General features: G+C 41.6%; 2 protein-coding genes across 4 annotated transcripts in view; one reads left to right on the top strand and one right to left on the bottom strand.

The window, feature by feature from the left end:
• Positions 1-22,949, bottom strand: part of CMSS1 (cms1 ribosomal small subunit homolog) — a 361,157-nt gene that overhangs the window by 46,680 nt on the left and 291,528 nt on the right. Inside the window, exon 1 of one of the 2 annotated variants that reach the window (XM_074403544.1) lies at positions 14,122-14,804. The exons of the other annotated variant lie outside the window; for it this stretch is intronic. Coding sequence (XP_074259645.1) covers positions 14,122-14,131 — 10 coding nt within the window. The 5' untranslated portion in view covers positions 14,132-14,804. Of the gene's footprint in view, positions 1-14,121; positions 14,805-22,949 lie in introns of those variants that run through there. 2 annotated transcript variants of the gene reach the window in all.
• FILIP1L (filamin A interacting protein 1 like) overlaps positions 14,630-22,949 on the top strand; it is a 276,807-nt gene continuing 268,487 nt past the window's right edge. The window contains exon 1 of one of the 2 annotated variants that reach the window (XM_010331394.3): positions 14,630-15,074. The gene's annotated coding sequence lies outside the window, so the exon portion shown is untranslated. Of the gene's footprint in view, positions 15,075-15,680; positions 16,088-22,949 lie in introns of those variants that run through there. The other variant, XM_074403540.1, reaches the window with a different exon arrangement.

The raw sequence follows: 22,949 nt of genomic DNA, 5'->3' as shown, positions 1-22,949 counted from the left end.
TTGTGCCTTGGTTTCCTCATCTATAAAATGGGGATATTAATAGTCCCTACTTCATGGCGTTGTTACATGGAGTCCTGATAGAATGAATGTAAGTTGCTTCACACAGTGTGGCACACAAGTCAATTCTCACAAAATGGTCATCGTAACCGTCACCTCTCTTGATTACCCTGGGTGGGGCGTTTGGTACTGATGTTGACTCTCAACTTTTTGACACTCTCTCCTCCTTTTTCTTCTGGAACACTGTGATTTGGTTCCCAACCTATCACTTCATGCACTTTCTTCTTTTACCAACTCCTTAAAATGCTGTCATCCTCCACCATGTCCTCCACTCTCCTATTTGATGACCAACCATATACTTCTTGAGGCTCCTTCCTTCAAAGCCGGGAAATGGCAAATTTTTAAGCTGAAGGATCAAATAGTAAGTACTTGATGCCTGTGGGCCATATGATCTCTATCACAACTACACATCGCATAATATGTAAGCCATTGCTAACATGTAAATGAGTACACATAGCTGTGATGCAACAGGACACGCCGTACGAAAACAGGCCACAGGCTGCTGGTTCCTACTCCAGGTGGTTGTCTCAGCTCAGGTATTAGAACACTCATCACATTGCATCTGTCCTCCCTACTGGATTGTGGGCTACCCTAGGACAACGTGTCCTTTCATCCTAGTCTGTTCTGCAGGCAGCAGAGAATCCAGCAGAAATACACAATCAACTTCTGCTAAAACACTGAATGACATGGCCACGTAATACGAGTCTTAACAGCTAAAAAGTTTGTTGTGCTATAGGGAAGAAATGAGCCCTTCAGTAGCTACCAAAACAAACTTGTAGAGAAGACCTCATGGCCTACACAGCACACTGAAACATCTAGTAGAATTAATTTTTCTTTCCCAAATGTGAGAGGGAAATTGAGGTCCAGGAAATTCACAGTTTCAAGGACCCAGTAATATTGCAGACATCAACATAGAGCTGTCCAGGGTTATCTATAAAACAGAACACACTTTATAGGACTGGAACAGCTGTCTCCCCATTTCTGTTTTAAAAGGGGAAATAGGCTATAGGGCTCAGGGGCATACGCTAACCATATGGAGAAAATTTATTCGCCTAAAGGAAATGTGACATGGAGTTGGCAAAGGGCTCAGTTTGTAAGAGATAATATCCTGGTGGGTGAAATTAAGAGGATACGGAGGATACACACAGCGTCATTTCAGCATTGTGATTAATGAAAAAGGAAACGGTAATGAACACTGAAAGGAAAAAAGAAAAGTAAAGTTAAAGCTGAAAAGAACTTTATATGCTCTAGGGAGACACAAGTTATAAGAAGCAAGTATCACTTAGAGCAATAATAACTTTAGTAAAACCAATTTTCGATGAAGATGACACTGGTTTAGAAAAGAATAAGAAAACCGAAACCTCAGTCAAAAGCAAGTGTGAGTATTGAGTTTCTTTAAACACAGTGTAAAGGATCTTTATAGCTGAAAAATATATTAAAGACTCTGGGGGAGAATTTTAGACTTCTGGAACATAGTTAGAAACAGGTAACGGACAAAGAAGCAGGTTTAAATTTTTCCTTTTTAATTTTCAAGTCCAAACTTAATCATCGGTAATATTTTTAGTATGAACATTTGCTGAACTCCTTTTATGGAGAGATTATTGCTATTTTGTGTGACGTAACATATCCTCTTGAGTAGCAATTACCAGAGAGCACTCTTGAAAATTTCTTCAAATCATAAAATTATTATTGCTGTGAAACAAGGACCGAATTTTTTCGTTACAAGAGCAGTGTTAATGTTGGTTTCCTTCAACCTTCTTCTCCTCCTTCCTGCCTAGGAATTTTGAAAGGACTCATTGTGTGGCCACATGGATATTCATCCCTCAAAAATCTAATGAGTACCTGCTATGTACTAGGCACTGTGCTAAGCCCTGAGGAGGCAAGATGAAGAAGATGTGGTCCTTACTCTGAGAAGCTGACAATGTAGGGGAAAAACAGACATGAGTATAAGCAATAAAAATGCAACGTGAGCGCCGAGTGCGGTGGCTCAAGCCTGTAATCCCAGCACTTTGGGAGGCCGAGGCGGGTGGATCACGAGGTCGAGAGATCGAGACCATCCTGGTCAACATGGTGAAACCCCATCTCTACTAAAAATACAAAACATTAGCTGGGCATGGTGGCGCGTGCCTGTAATCCCAGCTACTCAGGAGGCTGAGGCAGGAGAATTGCCTGAACCCAGGAGGCGGAGGCTGCGCTGAGCCGAGATCACGCCATTGCACTCCAGCCTGGGTAACAAGAGCGAAACTCCGTCTCAAAAAAACAAACAAACAAACAAACAAAAAACTGAGACTTAGGGAGGTTAAGTGACGGGGACGTGCGCAGCTGCCTGCCTGCTTTCTCTCCTTACTTCTCTCTCTGCCCAACTTACTTCTTTCATGTTTTCGGTATCTAGCTCTTAGTTAATTATAGATCATCTTATTCCAGAAAAAAATTTAAGGCAGCTTACAAAGCTATAAAAAAAAAAGGAATGTATAAATTAAAAGTGGGAGTGAAATATGCAAGAAAAATAAGAATCTGACCTGAAATTAATCCAAGACTCACGATAAAAATATAATGGCCTATACATTTGCTACTAACGGGGCACACATTTGATTCTAAGTTTGTAGGAACTAATATGAAGAAGGAACCTGTCACTATTCATAGTATGCATAAGCTAAAACATCGACCAAACAATCAATTACTCAGGAGAAGTATAACAATTTTAGCTTCCTAATAATAACTTCGCATCATGTACAGTGGCTTCTTTTGATTATTAAACAAAACTAGGCGTTCAAAGGTCATTTTGGTTTTCAACTATCCTTTCAGTATATAAGAGAATTCACCATGTGAATTTTAAAAAACTTGAGAAGTATACCATCTTTCTGAACTCATGTAGCAAATTCCATTACAGAAGTCAAACCAGGTGAGACCCCAGAGAGCCCACTAGTTGCGGAAACAGTTGTTCTAGGACTCAGGAATATGGGTAGAGTAACTATTTCCACATGTATTACAGGGGAAGAGAAAAACCCACTCACTGTGGCGCAGGAACACACAGATCATGATACAGATGTTATATCTTATTTCGTACATTTTTAAAACTTGGTGGCAAATATTAACATGACCTTTTACACTACAAGTTACTTATAATGACCGTTTTTAAGATAGAAAAGCATTTTCTCTGTTGTACATCTTGCTGCATTCGCGCCCTAGGGCTGGAGTTTATTGACCCTGGCTAGTTTATACTTTCCTCACTCAACTCTCCGGTTTCCCTTACTTTTATGCCAACAAAGGGACACAGAGTTTTTCCTTTTTGTAATTTACGTATGTAGAAAATATGTCGAAGTCAGGATGTCGCTTTCAAACACAGGAAGAGTCTGGGGCCACCTGACTCATCAACATAACAAATCCAGAAATAGAAAATGCAATCTAGCTAAAAGAGAGACAAGTAGGAACTTCTAAGCCAGCACACCACTAAGGTGTTATGTCATATGAAATTAATTCTCTGCAGTCAGCGATTAGAGTTAGGTTACAGCCCGAATGTAATTCTGCCTGCTAATTACCTGACCCATTACAACATTTATTTCACTGAGAGATGCTCAGCTGTGACTTCCAAGGGTGGGCTTGGGATGGATGGAAGGAAGCAGACAGCCAGAGAAAGAGCAACTCCTTCCTTTTGCAAACAGATGTGCCTCCCAGGCCCCTAACTAAAAGGATTATTTCCTGCTTTTCAAAATGAGGGATCAGATGTGCCACACTCTTCCCTTTCCAGCAAAATGAAGCACCTGAGATCACAGAGCTCTTCAGTAAAGTGCAAAAGATGGCTTGAGAAACTGAGTTATGTTCTGTCATGAGAAGCATTAGGGTAACATGGTAACAAAACTACCCTCCCAACGGGAAGAAGGAGGATGCCAGGGCATAAATGCTGTGACTAGAATGGTGCATTTATATATTTCTTTCACTTCTGAAGACTGACCTTTCCCAATAAAGAGATTTGCAGCAGCACTAAGAAGAAATGGCAATTGCGGAATGGAGATGCCAGAATAACACAAGCGCTGTGAGCAGGGGCAGTCTAAAACACAGAGAATAAACAGCCCTTAGTTAAAGGGAATGGGAAGCTTCTTGCAGTGCCTGAGGGATTGTGCGGGAGTGGCTGGTGGGGATGAGGAAGAGGGTGAAAACAGGTGGATCTGAGAGTTAGCACCTGACAGGTGAACGCATATCTACTGAATCAATCTATAAACCACTGCCATCGATAATAAAAAGATGGTGTTCTTTTGATTATTTTGCCAGTGTTCTTCACCTTTGTTCCTGGTACAAAGAAGGTATTCAATAAATCTGTGTTACGTTGATTTCACTTGGATTTCCAATGTTCTGGGTAGAGAGGGAGAATTAGCGATAGCAGTGGGGTCCTCTTTACCTCCTGTGTGGAGAGGATGTATTTGTCAGGTGGTTACCGTGGCTCTTTTTTTTTTTTTTTTTTTTTTTTTTGAGACGGAGTTTCGCTCTTGCTACCCAGGCTGGAGTGCAATGGCGCGATCTCGGCTCACTCCGCCTCCTGGGTTCAGGCAATTCTCCTGCCTCAGCCTCCCGAGTAGCTGGGATTACAGGCACGCGCCACCATGCCCAGCTAAGTTTTTGCACCTTTAGTAGAGACGGGGTTTCACCATGTTGACCAGGATGGTCTCGATCTCTTGACCTCGTGATCCACCCGCCTCAGCCTCCCAAAGTGCTGGGATTACAGGCTTGAGCCACCGCGCCTGGCCTAGAAACTAGACTTCTTACATGTCATTGAATCACCACAGTGTTGGTGGCAGAGTTAAGACAGTTGAAATAGCTGCGATTCCAACTTCCAATTTTCAAGGTATTGTTGGGGTTGAAATATCTCTCACTCAGAATTTTTTTTTTTTTTTTTTGGAAAATCTCTAGGCACACTTTTAGCCACATTTGAGTAACTGAAACGGGAAAAAAATCAGCAATGTTTTCAGCCACATTAAACTATAACCAGATGCTCTTAAACAACCTTTTGTAGGTACACAGCACCTTTTATTTCAGTGGAGAGTCATTTTGTTCAGCTTTGAACAGTATCCACCATAGACTGAAAATACTGATGCTTTAACAGCCACGGTAACCACCCGACAAATACATCCTCTCCACACAGGAGGTAAAGAGAACCCCACTGCTACCGCTAATTCTCCCTCTCTACCCGGAACACTGAAAATCCAAGTGAAATCAATGGAACACAGATTTACTGAATACCTTCTTTGTACCAGGAACAAAGGTGACGAACCCTGGGAAATTGACAGATTTAACCGACCTGCAAAGTGAAAATGACAGCTAGCCTAGGACATCTGTACCAAGTGTTAGGGCCAGGACCTTCCTGACTGGCTCATCTGAAAGGCCTCATTTCTGACATCCTTTCTGTCAAGCATCAGGCAGAGAGAAATGCTTTCGGCCTGTAGAGGAAGAGCCGTGGGAAGGAGAATTAATGATAGGAGAATTAATGACAGGTTGCCTGTTATTAATTAATGTGAATTAATGATAGGAGAATTAATGACAGGTTGCCTACAGCCCGTGAGTCCCCAGGCCGCTGTCCTTGGGACCGCCCAGGGCACGGCCTGGGAGTAAGTACCCTGTTGCTTGGCCCTCCAGCAACCAACTCTGACCCTTCCATTCTCCACACAAGAGCCAAAAAGATCTTTTAAAGGTAAACAGGAGCATGTAAGCTTCCAGGTGAAAACTCCGCGGGCGTTTGTTTTTAGACTTAGAATAACGTCCACACTCTCTAGCACCAAGCGCAGGGTCCCCCGAACGGGGGTCCTACTTCCTCCTTCAATCACATGCCTCCTCCGTGGCCCGCGACACCCCAGCCACGCTGGCCTCCCGGAGTGCCTCGAACATGCAAAGCCCTTTCGTGCCCCAGGGCCTTCACGCTTACGCTTCTCCCTGCAGCCCCTCTCGCCACTGCCATCTCACCACACCAACCACTGCCATCTCGGGTGAAACGGTGCCTCTTCAGAGGGAGGGCTCCTCTGATACCGGAGGTTCGCTCCCTCCCTCAATCAAGTCTCTCTTCCTTTCTGTAACAGCACGATCACAAGAGATCATCTGATGTTCTACCTTGTTTTTATTTGATCCTTCCCATAGACTTTACATTCCAAGATAGGAGGGACCAATAACATCTGCTTTTTTATTTTTTATTTTTTGAGACGGAGTTTCGCTCTTGTTACCCAGGCTGGAGTGCAATGGCGCGATCTCGGCTCACCGCAACCTCCGCCTCCTGGGTTCAGGCAATTCTCCTGCCTCAGCCTCCCGAGTAGCTGGGATTACAGGCACGCGCCACCATGCCCAGCTAATTTTTGTATTTTTAGTAGAGACGGGGTTTCACCATGTTGACCAGGATGGTCTCGATCTCTTGACCTCGTGATCCACCCGCCTCGGCCTCACAAAGTGCTGGGATTACAGGTGTGTGAGCCACGTGCCCGGCCAACATCTGCTTTTTAAATATCATATCCCTGGTGTTCAAGATATGCCAGGACATAGTAGACATGCAATAAGTAATTTTTGAAAAGATAAATAAAATGAATATAATTGCAAGTAATACATTTTTTAAAAAGAAGGGCATCTTTATATTTTATGTTTTTACTACCATAAATACTATTGTACTACCATAAATCTGGATTACGATTAGAGGACTTTTATGTATTCATTTTAACCAGGACCACCCTGACTGTACTTGAGAAGCTGAGAATGGAGAGCTGATGTATGGCTGCAATGAGAAAGTTTCAAAATGATTGCTTTAAAACACCAGGTTTGGCACACAAAGCATTCTGAATAAGGGGGGAGTCCTTCTAATTTAAAGCCATTTGCCGTTGAGAGCAGAATTCCTATTAAGTTTGCGGCATGGTGTTCCTTAACTGAAGAAAAATGACAAAGAACCTTAATGTGAAGCACCAGAACACTCAGAAAGAACAGTACCATGTATCCCTGGGAAGCTATTGTGAAGCTGGCTTAAGGGGGGATGCCCTTGCCACTTTGCCATTTGGCTCTGCCCTCGGCTGCCAAATCATGGAGTTGTCAGAAACTGAGAAGCGCCCTGGGTGCCAGCCTTGTTTTTCCAACCATGCCCAGTGGCTAACGTGGAAGATCTTGAGTCTTCAGACTGTGCCCTATCTGGTTCTTTAGCCAGCAAAACCAAATCTTGTAGGTTACCCGGAGCCCACCCACACCAGAAAGCGAGGTCTAGAATTGTCATACTGCCTGGGGATGCTCTCCGGAGGGCCTGCCGTGGGTCCTGGGGACTCGGACACAGGATCAGCAGCAGTCTTTCTCCAGTCGCCTCCTGATTTGCTCAGGGGATAGGCCCAAACGTTTCCCTGGGTTTCCTCCATGCATTTCATTTCTCCACTAGGACTGTAGCTCTGCTCGGCACCTTGTTTATTTGCATGGGGTTCCGCTTCTAGGTATAAATCTTACCTTTCCATATCTCTTGTTCCTCATTCCCTATCTGCTGCTTGGGATCAGGCCCAGGCCCAAATAGCTCACCTGGAATTGTGCCGCAGCCACCTGCCCAGATTGTCCCTGCCTTGTTGAAATATCTCACGTGTAACATATGCTACTGGTTCTGCTGCTGGGAGCAGCCTCACCTACTCCTGTCCCCTCCGTGAGGCCAACCTCTGAAGTCCCTGCATCCTTCATCAACAAGCGTGCATTGGGGTGACACCAGGGCCCCCCGCTCAGAGCACCGGGATAAGCTTGACTTGAGTCCAGGGATCACTTTGGGGAAGCTGTTACACAAATGGTTTATCTGAGGCTTTATACAGGCAGTGGTAACAAAGTCAAAGCTGGGCCACACAATTTTCATGAGTACAAGGTTGGATGCCACAGTCCTGCCCCTCAGGGGGAGCTGCCAGGGCTGAAGCCATCCTGTGCTTTCCTGAGCTGACTCTGTGTCCTCTGCCTAGAATGCCCTCCTTCTTACTCTTCTGCCAGAAACCTAATGCTCCTCACCCAGGGTGTCCAGTGCAAACAGCTGCAGCCCCACCCCCGGCCTGTGACGCCTCCCTGACCTCTACCTCAGGAAGACACAGATAACAGGGCTACTCAGCCCTACATTAGAACATCCAGCCCATTAAAATGAGAATTTTATACTGCCTTTCCTATCAGACTACGAGTTCCTGAGCGACAGAGATGGTACAACATTTTCTTTTGTCTTTATAGGACCAAGACCTAGCACTGTACGGAGCACACTGCAGGCACTCAGTAAATATCTGTTGAAGTGAACTGAAAATTATGCTCATGGATGTCACGGGTGACAGAGTTATGACAGTTGAAGAAATAGTTTCTATTCCAGCTTCTGATTTTCCAGAGACCAAATCTTTTAGGTTACCAAGTTACTACAGTTACTAAGGGAAGATTTGAGCAGAAGAATTAGAGAAGTTCTCAGTTGATATAATACCTCTTTATAAGATGTGCAATTAATATAGAAAACAGGATCAGAATGAAATAACATTTTTAGACAGAAGGAAGCCTGAGAGGGGAGAAAGACTTCTAACTCATGTATTTTCCTGTTCAGAAGGAACGTTTTAGCCAAGAAGACATTGGTCCAATTAGAGGCGTTGCTAGAATTATCCCTTCCCTGTCTTTGTACATTTCAGAGAACCAGCGCATATTTGGAAAAGTCCTATGTGCACACAAGAAAGACAGCTACGCAGTGATATGTATCAGCAAAACGACTGAATGATGATAGCTATGGCAAAGAAAAGCGTTACATAATGACATCAAAATAGCACACTCGAGGAATGTCTTAGAGCTAAAACAGCTGTCACCTGGTATTTTGGCATTACTGAAGTACATGGAGAGATAGCCCCTGGAAACTAGAGAGTACAGATGATTTGCAACAACAATTTTCAAGGTCAAGAACATGTTTTCCTCATTAAAAAAAAAAAGTTAACCTCTTATTATCATTTTCACTTGAGAAAACTCTGAGCTCTAAAATGTCTAATACATAAACACTGCCGATGGGCAGGCATCAAAGGCAGAGAGAGGTTCCCCTCATTATACCAGTTCCTAAATAAACCCGTATACTTGGAGATATTTTTCTGTTTTGTAGATTATCCAGGACTTTCACTTTTACATATAAATAATCCCACTCTTAAGGAACGCTAAGAACAGGATAATACATGACAGTGAAATTCTGTCCATTTTGCTGTTAGTAAAATGTCTGCTAGGACGAAAGTTTAAAAACTTGAAATTGAAAAATGACTAATCGGTTTAAAATATGTAAGTTTCTTCTTTTTTTTCTACCTTCTAGCACAGTGCGATGCTGTTCGGAAGTTGCTTTCCTGGGGGCTGCTACTGTCATCGTTTGTTCACTTGGGTTAAAGAGGTAGGATGCAGGCCGGGCGCAGTGGCTCACGCCTGTAATCCCAGCACTTTGGGAGGCCAAGGCGGGTGGATCACGAGGTCGAGAGATCGAGACCATCCTGGGTAACATGGTGAAACCTCGTCTCTACTAAAAATACAAAACATTAGCTGGGCATGGTGGCACATGCCTGTAATCCCAGCTACTCAGGAGGCTGAGGCAGGAGAATTGCCTGAACCCAGGAGGCGGAGGTTGCGGTGAGCCGAGATCGCGCCATTGCACTCCAGCCTGGGTAACAAGAGCGAAACTCCATCTCAAAAAAAAAAAAAAAAAAAGTAAAAAGGCACAGGAAGGGGAAGGAGTATCTGCCCTAGGGGTCAACTTCTGAAATTTAACTGATGAACTAATATCAATGCCATGGACCCAAGGAAGCTTAAACCGAGATGGAATTTTAAGATAATTATATTTTATGATCTACATAGGCTGAGACAGTTATGTTAGTGCTTGAACAGAGGCTGCATGGATAATCTGCAACTGGAAAATGAACTATTAAAACAACAAATGACTAGTGTTTCATAAAGTTAATTAAATTTCAAAAGTCTATGTCACTAATGTAACTGTAAGTAAAAAGCTGACTGACCAGGAGGTGAAAAGTCTAATTTAGGGTCATTTAATATTTCAAAAACCTCTTTTTTTTTTTTGAGACAGAGTTTCGCTCTTGTTACCCAGGCTGGAGTGCAATGGCGAGATCTCGGCTCACCACAACCTCCGCCTCCCGGGTTCAGGCAATTCTCCTGCCTCAGCCTCCTGAGTAGCTGGGATTACAGGCACGCGCCACCATGCCCAGCTAGTTGTTTGTATTTTTAGTAGAGACGGGGTTTCACCATGTTGACCAGGATGGTCTCGATCTCTTGACCTCGTGATCCACCCGCCTCGGCCTCCCAAAGTGCTGGGATTACAGGCGTGAGCCACCGTGCCCGGCTCAAAAACCTCTTAAATATGCCATGTGAAAAGGGAAAAGTTTAATAAATAACATTTTTCTGTATTAACAATATAATACTATAGCAATGCTGTCTAATAGAGATATACAAAACACATATGCTATGTTAAATTTTCTAGAAATGATAAAACCAGTTTTTAAAAATTGTAGTAAATACACAGAACATATCACCATTTCAACTCTTTTCATGCATGCAATTCAGTGAAATCAAGTACAACTACATTGATATGCACCCATCACTACTATCTATTTCCAGAACTTTCCCGTCATCCCCAAATGAAATTCCGTACCCACTAAACAATCCTCCCATCATTCCCTCCCACCAGCCGTTGATAACTCTATTCTACTTTCTATTTCTATGAATCTGACAATTCTGGGTACCTCATGTAAGTGGGATCCTAACAGTATCTGTCCTTTTGTGCCTAATTTATTTCATTTAGCATGTCTTCATGGTTCATCCATATTGTAAGATGTAACAGAATTTCAATCTTTTTTAAACCTGAGTAATACTCCATTGTATTGTATACTGCAGTTTATCTATCCATTGATGGACATTTGGGTTATTTCCACCTTTTGGCTATTGTGAAGGTAAAAAAAAAATTAGCGTTATCTGTTTTACCCAATATATCCAAAGTATTATCATTTTAACCTATAATGAATATACAAATTATTACTGAGATATTTTACATTAGTTTTTTTCTAATGTCTTTGAAATCCGCTTGTATTTCATAATTATAGTATATCTCCATTTGAATTAGATACACCTTATGCTCTTAATAACCATGCATGGTTAGTAGTTAATGTACTGGATAGCCCAGTTCTATAGGCGAGTTTGCATTCAAGATTTTATAAATCATGATTCCTTCTGGATGCCACCATGTTGAATCATTCTACCTTGTTTTTGCTTATAGCCCTAGTGTTTAGAGTTGGGCCTCTGAAGTCAGACCAAACGAAATGCAGATCCCAGTCTCTTACTAATTAGCTCAGTGATGTTGGAAAGATTACTTAATCTTTCAAAACCTCAGTTCCATTTTTTGTAAAGTTGGAAAAAAAGTACTGTTTCTTCCATAGGGTTTATGTCTGAATTAAAATCAAATAACATAAATAAAGTGCTTAGTGTACTTAATGTAGCGTTGCCAAAGTGTGATGTAATAAATAGCAACTATAATAAAAAGAATCCACTAGACTATAGGTTCACGAGGGCAAGGGCTACATCTGTCTTTCACAGTGTGCCTGGCACATGGCAAGCACTCAATTATGTGAATAAGTAACTGAACGCTTCCCTCAGTCTTTATGAACATTCATTTCCATGACATCTTTACATCTTCAAGAGATTGCTTGATGATTTCTAATACCCACCTTGCCATGCAGATACAGATACTTTATGGTATAGAAAGAACAGAAGGCCGGGCGCGGTGGCTCAAGCCTGTAATCCCAGCACTTTGGGAGGCCGAGGCGGGTGGATCACAAGGTCGAGAGATCGAGACCATCCTGGTCAACATGGTGAAACCCCGTCTCTACTAAAAATACAAAAAATTAGCTGGGCATGGTGGGCACGTGCCTGTAATCCCAGCTACTCAGGAGGCTGAGGCAGGAGAATTGCCTGAACCCGGGAGGCGGAGGTTGCGGTGAGCCGAGATCGCGCCATTGCACTCCAGCCTGGGTAACAAGAGCGAAACTCCATCTCAAAAAAAAAAAAAAAAAAAAGAAAGAACAGAAAACTCTTATTCTCATCATTTTCCCTTCTTTTTTATTTAAAATATTCTGACTACTTCCTTTCCTTTTCCTTGAGAAATCAGGGATGATGGGGCCAAAAAGATTAAGGGCTAAATAGAGGCTCCTACCCACAGGGGCAATGAGCAAACATACGGGTAGTCGGAGGATCACAGAAACCACCTTATCCTCACTGTTGGGGAAGGAAGTTACAAATATGCAAAGGGTTAAAAGCTAGATTGCTGCTATGGTGTTAGACTGGAAACGGAACTATCAGGGTGAGCTCATAGTTTTAATATGAATAGATGTAACAGTAGATATAGCCCCATGTGTGTGTTTTCTTTTGTGTGTGTGCGTGTTGTGTGTTGTGTGTGTCGTGTGTTGTGTGTCGTGTTGTATGTGTTGTGTGTGTTGTGTGTGTGTTTCCTCACCTATTACCTGAGAGGGCCTGGAAGCAATGAGCACACTCAATCCCCAGTTCTTGGTTTCTAAATACTATTTTCCATAATGGATGGAGGTCTTCTTGAAGATACGGCTAATCCCACAGCTGGGTATAGAAAGTACAAGATGCTCATGGAACTTTTTTTGTGCCAGAAGGTAAGAAAGTGCTCATAAAAACCTGAGGGCCACATCTGAGATCATTTGAGCATTAAAATAAATAACGATATTAATGAGTTGTAACTCATTCAGTAAAATAGCAATTTATGAGCTCAAATTGATATAAACAGACACAAAAATATGTGAGGAAAAGGGAATGCTCTTCCTCATGCTAAGAAAGTTTATGTAAGAGCAATATGTTTACCTAGTCTCCAAGTATCTCCCCACAAATTATTTATTAACTGCAAAAGGAAAAACTATAATATTACAGTGACAAAATCTAATAGACACCACCTTAAGCAAGTGGGTTTGGTTACAAGACTAACTCCATTTATGGACTCCTGATATGATTTAGAAGAATACAGCATTGTTTCTGTATTATTCCTGCCAAATACACAATTTCAATCTTACCATGAGGAAACATCAGACAAAAAAATACACAATTTCAATCTTACAATGAGGAAACATCACGCAAATCAAAACTGAGGAACATTCTACAAAATGTACTCCAAAAATGTGAAGGTTACACACAAAAAAGGAAGACTACAGAACTGTTCAAGATTGAAGGAAAGCAGAGACAAGACAACTAAATGCAACACATAATCGTGGACCAAAAGAAAAAAAACATTTTTTTTCCATAAAGGATATTACTGAGACATTTGGTGAAAAGTTGAATGGGATCTATGGATTTGAAAGTAAAGTTGATTTACTGAATTTAATTGTTATACTGTGGTTATGTAGAAGAGTATACTTGTATTTTTAAGATAATCATACTAAAGTATATAAATTAATTCAGAAAAAAAATATACACACACCCAAATAAACCCACAAGGTGGAAGGGAGGATGAGAGAGAGAGAGAGAGAGAGAGAGAGAGAAGGAGAGAGATAACATAATCAGTGGTAAAATGTTAAAAACTGGAGAAGCTGGGTGAAGAGCATATGGACTATTATTCCTGTATCTTTTCTATAGGTCTGACATTATCTTGATGTTAAAAATGAAAAATAAAGAGCATGGGCTTTGGAGTAACTCAGATTCAATTTTGAGTCCCCAGTCTTATATCTATCATCTGTGAGAATCTAGGAAGTTATTAAATTATTCTGATCTTTGGTTTTCTCATTTTATCACCAGGAATAGAACTAATTTAAAGGGATTCTGTGAGGATTAAATTAGCTAATGCATGACTTGAGCACCTGGCAGGTGGTAGGCATGTCTGGAAGAGGATCTGATACAGAATGGGGCTGAAATATGTATTTGTTGAATAAATGAACAAAATCTCCTCTTCTATTCAAACCCTCAATCTGAACAAGTGATGCTAAGTACTTAAAGAAAATGAGAGGCTTCCAACTTTAGCAATCTTTCTTAACACTTATATAAAAGAAAATGTCAAATAATAATAATGAGTAAGAAACATACCACCATACATTCCGATGTTGCTCTAGAGTTTCCTCAGCACTTGGCGCTCATGTCCCCTGTGACGCTAAATGGCACAGGCAGGCATTCAACTTAGAATCCAACACAGCGTTAATAACAGCGAATGTCTACAGTGCCTTGGATTAGGGGTGTCAAAGAAGGAGCCATGCCCTTGGTACTTAAACCTCAAACAAGGTTTGCATCGGTTCATGGCTTCAGGGTACAAAATGCGGCGCAATTTAATGTCCATCTGAGCATCTGTTCGTAAGGTTTAGCACTGCGGTCTGTGGTCCACAGTATGTGTGGGATAGCAACGCCACAGAGAAAAGGGACCCAGGTTGAGCCTGGGAAGTTTCTACTCAGCCAAGATGTGCGCATGAATTTAAAATTACCCAAGAGGGTGTTTCAGGGTTGCTGGCCAAAGAGTGGTGTCTCCTAATCTGGAGAGCAGCTGCTGGGCACAGGCATGCAAACACACACACACACACACACACACACACACACACACACACACACACAGACATGCTCAGGGAGCCTGCGCCTGCCTCTACTTGTCTGCTCTGGGCAGATGGTTCCTGGCGTTTGGGTCGCCTCATCCTGCAGCTCAGTGCAGTTAGACGCTTTCTTCCACAGAGACTGGCAAGCTGCGGGATAAGGGTTTGGGCAAGGCTGCCTGTCTTCAGAGCATGAAGGAGGCTGCCTGGACAGGGAAGAGGGTGCTATTTCGTGTTTGGACCCACTTGCAGTTGGGACCCCCACTACCTCTCCTCTGCAGAGCCATCGCTGGCCCCTGTCTGCAAACTCTCCGTGGCTTACGAGCCGACAACACAAAAACTGAGAGGGTGTCCAGAAAGAGAAGAAGAAAACATTGCTGTCGGTCCCGGATTCCGCTGTTGGATTCTGGTGGGGATGAGAAGAAGGAATTACCAGGCGTGATCAACCAAAGTACCTGCACGGTAAGCTAAGCGAACCCATCCTTGCTGGGAAGAGGCTTTGGGACGCTTCTGTGTTATTCGCCAGCTGAGAATGGCCAACACCACTTTCCAGAAGTGGGATCTTGTGAATATCATGCAAGGGAATGTAGCATGATTAAGAGCTCATGACTTTTAGGGTAAAATGAGTAAGAGTTGCTTGTCAAATAGAGGAACTACCCTGACGGTAGGTAAGTTTGACTAAATTGATAGACATGAAAGAAACCCAAAATGAAATTTTATATTGTTGTTCTGTTAAGTGTAAGATGAGGCCGGGCACGGTGGCTCAAGCCTGTAATCCCAGCACTTTGGGAGGCCGAGGCGGGTGAATCACGAGGTCAAGAGATCGAGACCATCCTGGTCAAAAAGTTGAAACGCCGTCTCTACTAAAAATACAAAAAATGAGCTGGGCGTGGTGGCGCGTGCCTGTAATCCCAGCTACTCGGGAGGCTGAGGCAGGAGAATTGCCTGAACCCAGGAGACGGAGGTTGCGGTGAGCCGAGATCGTGCCATTGCACTCCAGCCTGGGTCACAAGAGCGAAACTCCGTCTTAAAAAAAAAAAAAAAGAGTAAGATGAATAGTCAAAAATGAAAGAAAAAGCCAGTTTGAATAGCTTTCCTTCTTCATAGCTTGATTTTGTAAGCTGATGTGAATGATGAGTATACAATGTGAAAATCATCACAGTGTGTTGAGAATGGAGAAGTATACTGAATAGGTTACATTGTAGAGGAGGAATTCTCTTTTCATTGGGGGATTAATGGAAGAAACTAACATCTTCAAATGGCAACCGGACTGTTATCTGGTTTTTTTTGTTTGTTTTCCTTCTGTTGGTGTAAAGATTTAATGAATGAGAGCCAGGGAACAGAAGCACGTTTCTGAGATAAGGTTTTTGGCAGGTCTTGGGGGGCATCTATCAAGAGCTTGTTCTGTAACACCCCACAGAAGATGACTGGATATCCACAGGTACATCACATCTGGATATAAACGGGAAATGAAGGTAGGCTGCGGCCAAATGATGCCACAGAAAATTCTTACTTGTTCAATGGGAGGATTATTCAATGTTTGGGGTGGCTGCACAGTCTTGTACATAGGAGCTCCATTGACGAGACATACATACGTATTCAGTTAAAACGGCTGTGATATATTCAGTCATTCTTTTTTCTTTCCATACCGATTAATAGTTACATCTTTCTTTATTCATTGTCTGTTCACATCTCATGAAGGACTAGAAGAGGTGCAACACACACACCGTTTAACAACATTCACCCTCTTCCACGTGTGCATTAGATTTGCATAAAGGAGAACACAGTGTGGTTAATACTGGAGAGAATGCATTGAAATTATAGCAACGTTCCTTTAGCTACAGTTAAACATATTCTTCCTGTGGTGACATTTTCCGGTTTATTAATATGCTATCTCCCAAAACCAAATATTCCAAGTAAATATTTCTCTACATTTATCAGTTGACACGATTATGAAACTCTCATTACGCTTAATTAAAAATCAGCATAAATCCTGCAAGAGCTGTTTGTTACTAAAAATTTCTAAAGGCAGCAATAATATTCACGGGCTCCTTCCACCTGGGTAATTAAGGTCTACTCTGATGAGAATGTTCTAAGTAATTTCCCAAAGCAATGTGCGGTTCTTATACCAACCAGTACAAAAACACTCCGTAAAAATTCTGGAGCAAAGAAAAGTATTCATTATTTAAAAGGGGAGTGATAATTTATTTTCAGAGTTTACCTTCTATTAAAGTTCATGTGCAATTGTCTTTCTTGCTTAAACTTTATTAAATTAACAAATGTAGTCAAGACTTGGTCTTAGGTAGTGGCGGCGGCACTGGGGATGAAGGTATTTTATTGTGCCATCGAAATGATGGTGCCTTTACTACAGCGCTGCTGTAGGAGGCTGCCATTGCAGCCTTCCAAGAGTTAGGCAGGTCCTAAGAGGGAAAAAACTAAAAGTAATGGGCCCTGTATTCTTTTCTTCAGATTATAATCCATATTATTCCACGTCCTAACCTAAAGCAAAATTTTCCTTACCAATGTAATACATGCTTCACCTCTCTAATATGTTACACTAAAAAAATTTTAAAGAAAAAGTCGCAGTAGCTTTTATTTTCCTTAGGTTAGAGCTAGTGCCTACCAGGCGACACACAATAAGGTTTGTTTAGTTATATTAGGGGAACAGTTTTATCGTAATAGCTTCGTTTGTTTGCTCATTTGTTTATTCATTCATCAGCTATTTTGGAATGCCTAGTCTGTGCCACGTCCCGTGCTGGTTACTGGGACTCTAACAGTGAATGAGGCAAACATGGTCTCCAGATGTCCTGAGTATAGGAATCTGCAGAGTCCAATCCCTAGTGATTTGAACCTGTGCATTGTGCATGTTGTTCAACGTGGATATGGAGACAATTTTGATACCATCTCAGCATCAACTAATTGAATGGGAAAACACATTTTAGTGCAAATAGTTGAGCCTTTTATGAGGGGTGTTGGCGTTTCGGTGCAAGCTATAGAACCTCACATACTAATACCGTATGCTTCTTCAGAATTGGGTCAGACAGGAAGTCTAAAGAAGACAGAAGAAAATTTGTATCATAGCCCCTTAGAAGTCTAAGGTTTTAATCTGACAGTACTTCAAGATTTTCTGTTTCATGTGATGGTCAATCACTGGGGCCCACACTGGAAGAGCAGCCCTATCATGCTTCCTGTCTTGGTTGAGGAGACTTTTCATAATGGCATTAATTATGACAGCAATGTCATCGTACAGCTACAGGTGTTTTATATGGTGTCCAGAACCCACACATCTATTATTCACTTGATCCTATGTGGTAGAGAAGGCAGGTATTACCATGTTCTGTTTAGCAGACGGATAAACTAAGCTTTAGATGTTTAAGGAACTAGCCCAGCTAATGTTTTCTCTAATGCACAACCTCCTGCAGTAATCTCTAAAACACAGAAATAGAAAAATTCTGCATTTGCAATGTGAGTACTTATAGCCCTGAACTATTGTTTGAAAGTGGCATTATCGAACTGCAAACCGTGCCGATAGAGGAAGGCTTCATGCCTCCCCCGACAACCTTCCTGCCTCCATTGCTCATCTAGGTTCTTAGCCTAGAGATCTTCCTTATGGCCCTTGAAAAATCAGTTTAACTGCTAAAAGAGATATAAGCTACTGCCTTTTTCTTCTTCTTTTTGGGTAGAATGAGGAAGTAGAATATGGAAAACTGGGCTGTTAAACTCTGTCATTACTCCTAATATTATTGTAATGAAATAAAACATGATCCCGAGTGGGCTGCGTGTGGTGGCTCACACCTGTAATCCCAGCACTTTGGGAGGCCGAGGCAGGCGGATCACCTGAGCTCAGGACTTTGCGACCTGCCTGGGAAACATGGTGAAATGCCGTCTCTACTAAAAATATATAAAAAATTAGCTGGGCATGACGGTGTGTGTCTGTAGTACCAACTACTCAGGAGGCTAAGGCAAGAGAACTGCTTGAACCTCAGAGGTGGAGGTTGTAATGAGCTGAGATTGCATCACTGCACTCCAGCCTGGGCGACAGAGCAAGACTCTGTCTCAAAAAAAAAAAAAAAAAAAAAAAAAGCCGGGCGCGGTGGCTCAAGCCTGTCATCCCAGCACTTTGGGAGGCCGAGGCGGGTGGATCACGAGGTCAAAAGATCGAGACCATCCTGGTCAACATGGTGAAACCCCGTCTCTACTAAAAATACAAAAAATCAGCTGGGCATGGTGGCGCGTGCCTGTAATCCCAGCTACTCAGGAGACTGAGGCAGGAGAATTGCCTGAACCCAGGAGGCGGAGGTTGCGGTGAGCCGAGATCGCGCCATTGCACTCCAGCCTGGGTAACAAGAGCGAGACTCCGCCTCAAAAAAAAAAAAAATTATCCTGAGTGATGAGTGGTAAGATTTAAAAAGTTTGTGACTGTTTAGGTCAGGAACAGTATATCCACCTACATGCAAAATGCAAATGGAATTTTACACTGCAAATTAGTGCCACCAGCCTAGTAACATAAAACACTGTCACATTGGATCAGACCACTGTCCACCCAGTCCAGATCCTGCTTCTGTTGCAAGCATAAGTAGGCCCTTGTGAAAAAGCAGTGTATCATGGGTAAGAGGAGAAATTCACAAGACAAAATACTCTACATGGAAAAATAGTAAGCACAGGTCATGGAGCTGAGCAGAGCAGTAAACAGAGAAGGTTTTTCTGATGGATTTTGAGAGTTAAGCCACATAGCTAAGTACAGTCTATTATGGCCAAGCAAATATTTTATATCTTTTTTTTTTATATTCTTCCTGGAATTTTCTGTACATGTATTGAAAGTGTGTTGTAATTACGGAGGCTTTTAGCTACTTTTTTCTCTTTTTGTGGCTTGAAATGGATGACATGGATCTTCATGATGGATCTAGGGACAATCACGTGACTAGGAAATCGGAATTCAGGGGAGAATAGCAAACTGGATAAATCTGCTTCTGTGCTTCTCCTTAGAGCTGCTGCTCCTGGACCTTAAACAAAAAAATCACAGAGGCAGCTGCTTCTGAGCCATGATATTACACTGACAGGTTGTGACTAGGGACACCAGCTCCTTGTTTCAGCTGCTCCTAACATCTCTAAACGAAGCTATTTTAAGAACCTTTGCATTTGATCAGGGAGCATGTGGGGTTAAGCCTTCTGTTTTCCACTTCAGTTTTAGATTCTTAGCAGATGCAGTTAGTAGTTCAAATGTTTAAAACTTATTAATGCATTTCCTTCCAGTCACTGTAAAAATATTATATTCCCAAAGCTACCAGAGGTCTATTCGTGACTTGTTTTATCTTGGGGCTGGTTCTATCTCAGATGACATCTCCAAATCTTTCTTCCTCAAACAAGAACAAAAATGCTTGGTTGTTCGAAGGGTAGGTATGGGTAGAAAAGTTCCTACGGATTCTTTGATGTGTGGGGTGGTCATACAGGAACATATTTGCAGATGCAAACTGCAGTACCTGTCTCTGCCCTCAATGATTCTTGAGTTTGATGCTTTTTAATCTACTTTAATAGCTAACTTATATATCATTAACCTTAGAATGTTAGGTAACGATATTTACAGTGGCTTCATTCATAATTGCCAAAACCTGGGAACAACCCCAATGCCCTTCAGTTGGTGACTGAATAATCAAACTGTAGTATATCCATACTATGAATTACTCAGCAATACCAGTGAAACACACAACAATATGGATGAACCTCAATTGCATTATGCTAATTGAAAGCACTCAGACTGAAAAAGCTACATCCTGAATGAGTCCATTTATACAACACTGTGGGGGAAAAAAAATCCCCAAAACTGTAGAGACAGAAAACACATCAGTGGTTGCCAGCAGCTGAGGCTGAGGGGCGGAACTGCCTGAGAAGGGTGATCAGGAACATCTTGGGTGATGGAATCGCTTTATGTCTTGACTGTAATGGTGGTTTTATGGCATGATCTTGTCAAAGTTTGCAGAACTGTACGTTTTATAAGGGGTAATTTTACTATATGTAAAGTGTACCTTAAACATCTGTGTGGCTCTATATTGAGATAATCCCACTTCAAACTTGCATCAGTGTATTCTGCTTTGGTGTTGTATGGAATTCTTGCAGAGTTTCATCGAAAAAAAATTTTGTAGGATATTAAAACATACAAAGAAAAAAGAACCCTTAGAAAATGACTAGTAGAGTCCAACCACCTGGTTTTACAGATGAAGAACTGAGGCCTGAGAAAGTTAGTAGCAGAGAAATATGCCTTTTTTTTTTTCTAAGAGCCAGTTAAAAATGATCATCCTGTAGAACCCAGAAAACTCGACTCGGTTCCTGTATAATATTATAATACTGACTGTCAAAATTGCATTGTAAAACCCATGGGACCAAAAACTACGCAGTAAACTCCAAGTACCTGCTTTCCAAATGTCATGTTGCAAAGCTGGCCAGAAGCTGCCGGCTTCTGACAGATATACAGTTACAAGGGAATATGATCTGATTTATCCAGATAGACGTTATAGCAAGACTACTATTTGTCGAAAACAACAGCCACCACAACCACACACTGTGCTGAACATGACGTATATCAGAAAAGGTCCCAAGCCATCTTTGGAAGAGGTATCCATTTTTTCATTTGCTTACTTAGTTACGTAACAAACAAACTAGTACCAGACACTGTCCTGGGCCGTATAATCCAATGTTGATCTCGGAATGGTAACACAGTAGCATCTAGATACAGAGCAATACCCAACCACTAGAATACAGTGAGGACTGTTTGAATTGAATACATGAATATCAAACCAAATCAAGGTCAGAACCAGAATGCATTAATGTCTACGGGCATAGATTTTCCCACATGGGATCTTTGGCTTCTAATTACATTTCTGTGTGTTCCTTGACAAGTTACCCTCTTAAAGCCTCACGTTTCTGTAAAATGCAGATAAGAATTATACCTGCCTTGGTAAAGAATAAGCAAGTTATTTACATAACATACAAAATAAGCAAGTCAGTGGTACCTAAGAGCCCAGTAACGAGAGGCTATTATTATCATTATCGTTAATACAGAAAACTCTCACTATAGTGCTATACATTGGGTCTAAAAAAAATTATAAAAATTAGTCCTGACAAAGTTGGTCAGTTCCTTCTGAAAGGTGGATAAACGCTGTAAGACCTAGTTAGCGTGCACACAAACACAAAACTTTGGATTCCCTGGACCAAATTAAGGAGCCATGATGGGCTAGAAACATCATCCAGAAATAAAAGGAACTGGCATTTGATCTCATGTATTTTCTTTGGGCCCCTAAGTTAAGAACCAGTGCTGTAGACTATACATCCATGGACAGGTATGAATTTAAAAGGCCAAATTTCGTGGTTTTGGCATTAAGAAAAATCTCAGAAAGTTGATTTTTAAAAGTAAACCAGAAATTTTCTTGACTGATGTTAAACAGGTAGAAACATTTTCCCTTCCCTGAGATTCTCTAGCCCTAAGCAAGTAACTTTTTTCCTTTTTAAAATTCTCTTGTTCTCTTCCAGCAAAAAATTTGAATCATGTAATGAAGGTTCCATACTCAAAAAAGTGTTAATTTATGGCCCCACAGTCCAGAGGATTCTGAAGAGACAATGAAATTCCTAAACATGTCCAATTATTCCGGAATGGGAAATAACTCTTCCTGTCTAGCAGTAATTATTTATGTAATACTACCTTGGGAGATGTTAACCGTAGAGCATTCAATGACTCCTTTTAAAACAAGGAATTTCCAACGGGGTTTTATTTGTTCGTTCCTAATTTAAAAAGACAGCATTTATACTCACAAGACTGCAGGTTTTACTAGCCTATCGTTAAGTAGTTAGGTTAGTTTCAGGAAGACCGTACTGATGCGTTGCATGGCTGCCAAATGTGAGGAAGGAAGGCTCTCATTCGGATCATGACACACCCGTGGCTCCACCATTCTCTAAGTAAACAAAGTCATCAGACGTTCTACCGACAAAGCCTCAAAAGAGGCTATATGCTTACCGAAGGGAGAAACACTTCCGTTTACTGAAAACCCACATGCACTTGGTCATTTTCCCAGACGGCATCATAAAACTGCAATCATGACCTAAATAACCTAGTTGTTTCAGCACAGAATTCTGTTATTATATTCCCATCTACATCTGGATAGTTCATCTTTAAAAGGCAATTTCAGTTGAAACGAGAACTCAGAAGGTCCAGATAGGTCTAGTGGAATTAATCTGCAGATAAAACAAGGATTTTTAAAATTGCACGGAAGAATATAAAGATTTTCACCTGTACCTGCAGCACTAAAACAGGAGTTCATTTTGAACTGAGAGCTATACATTTACATC

The sequence above is a fragment of the Saimiri boliviensis genome, chromosome 8 (genome assembly GCF_048565385.1).
Source record: "Saimiri boliviensis isolate mSaiBol1 chromosome 8, mSaiBol1.pri, whole genome shotgun sequence".
NCBI classification, from domain to species: domain Eukaryota; kingdom Metazoa; phylum Chordata; class Mammalia; order Primates; family Cebidae; genus Saimiri; species Saimiri boliviensis.
Note: the sequence above shows the minus strand (reverse complement) of the source record. Positions and strands in the feature narration are given on the sequence as shown.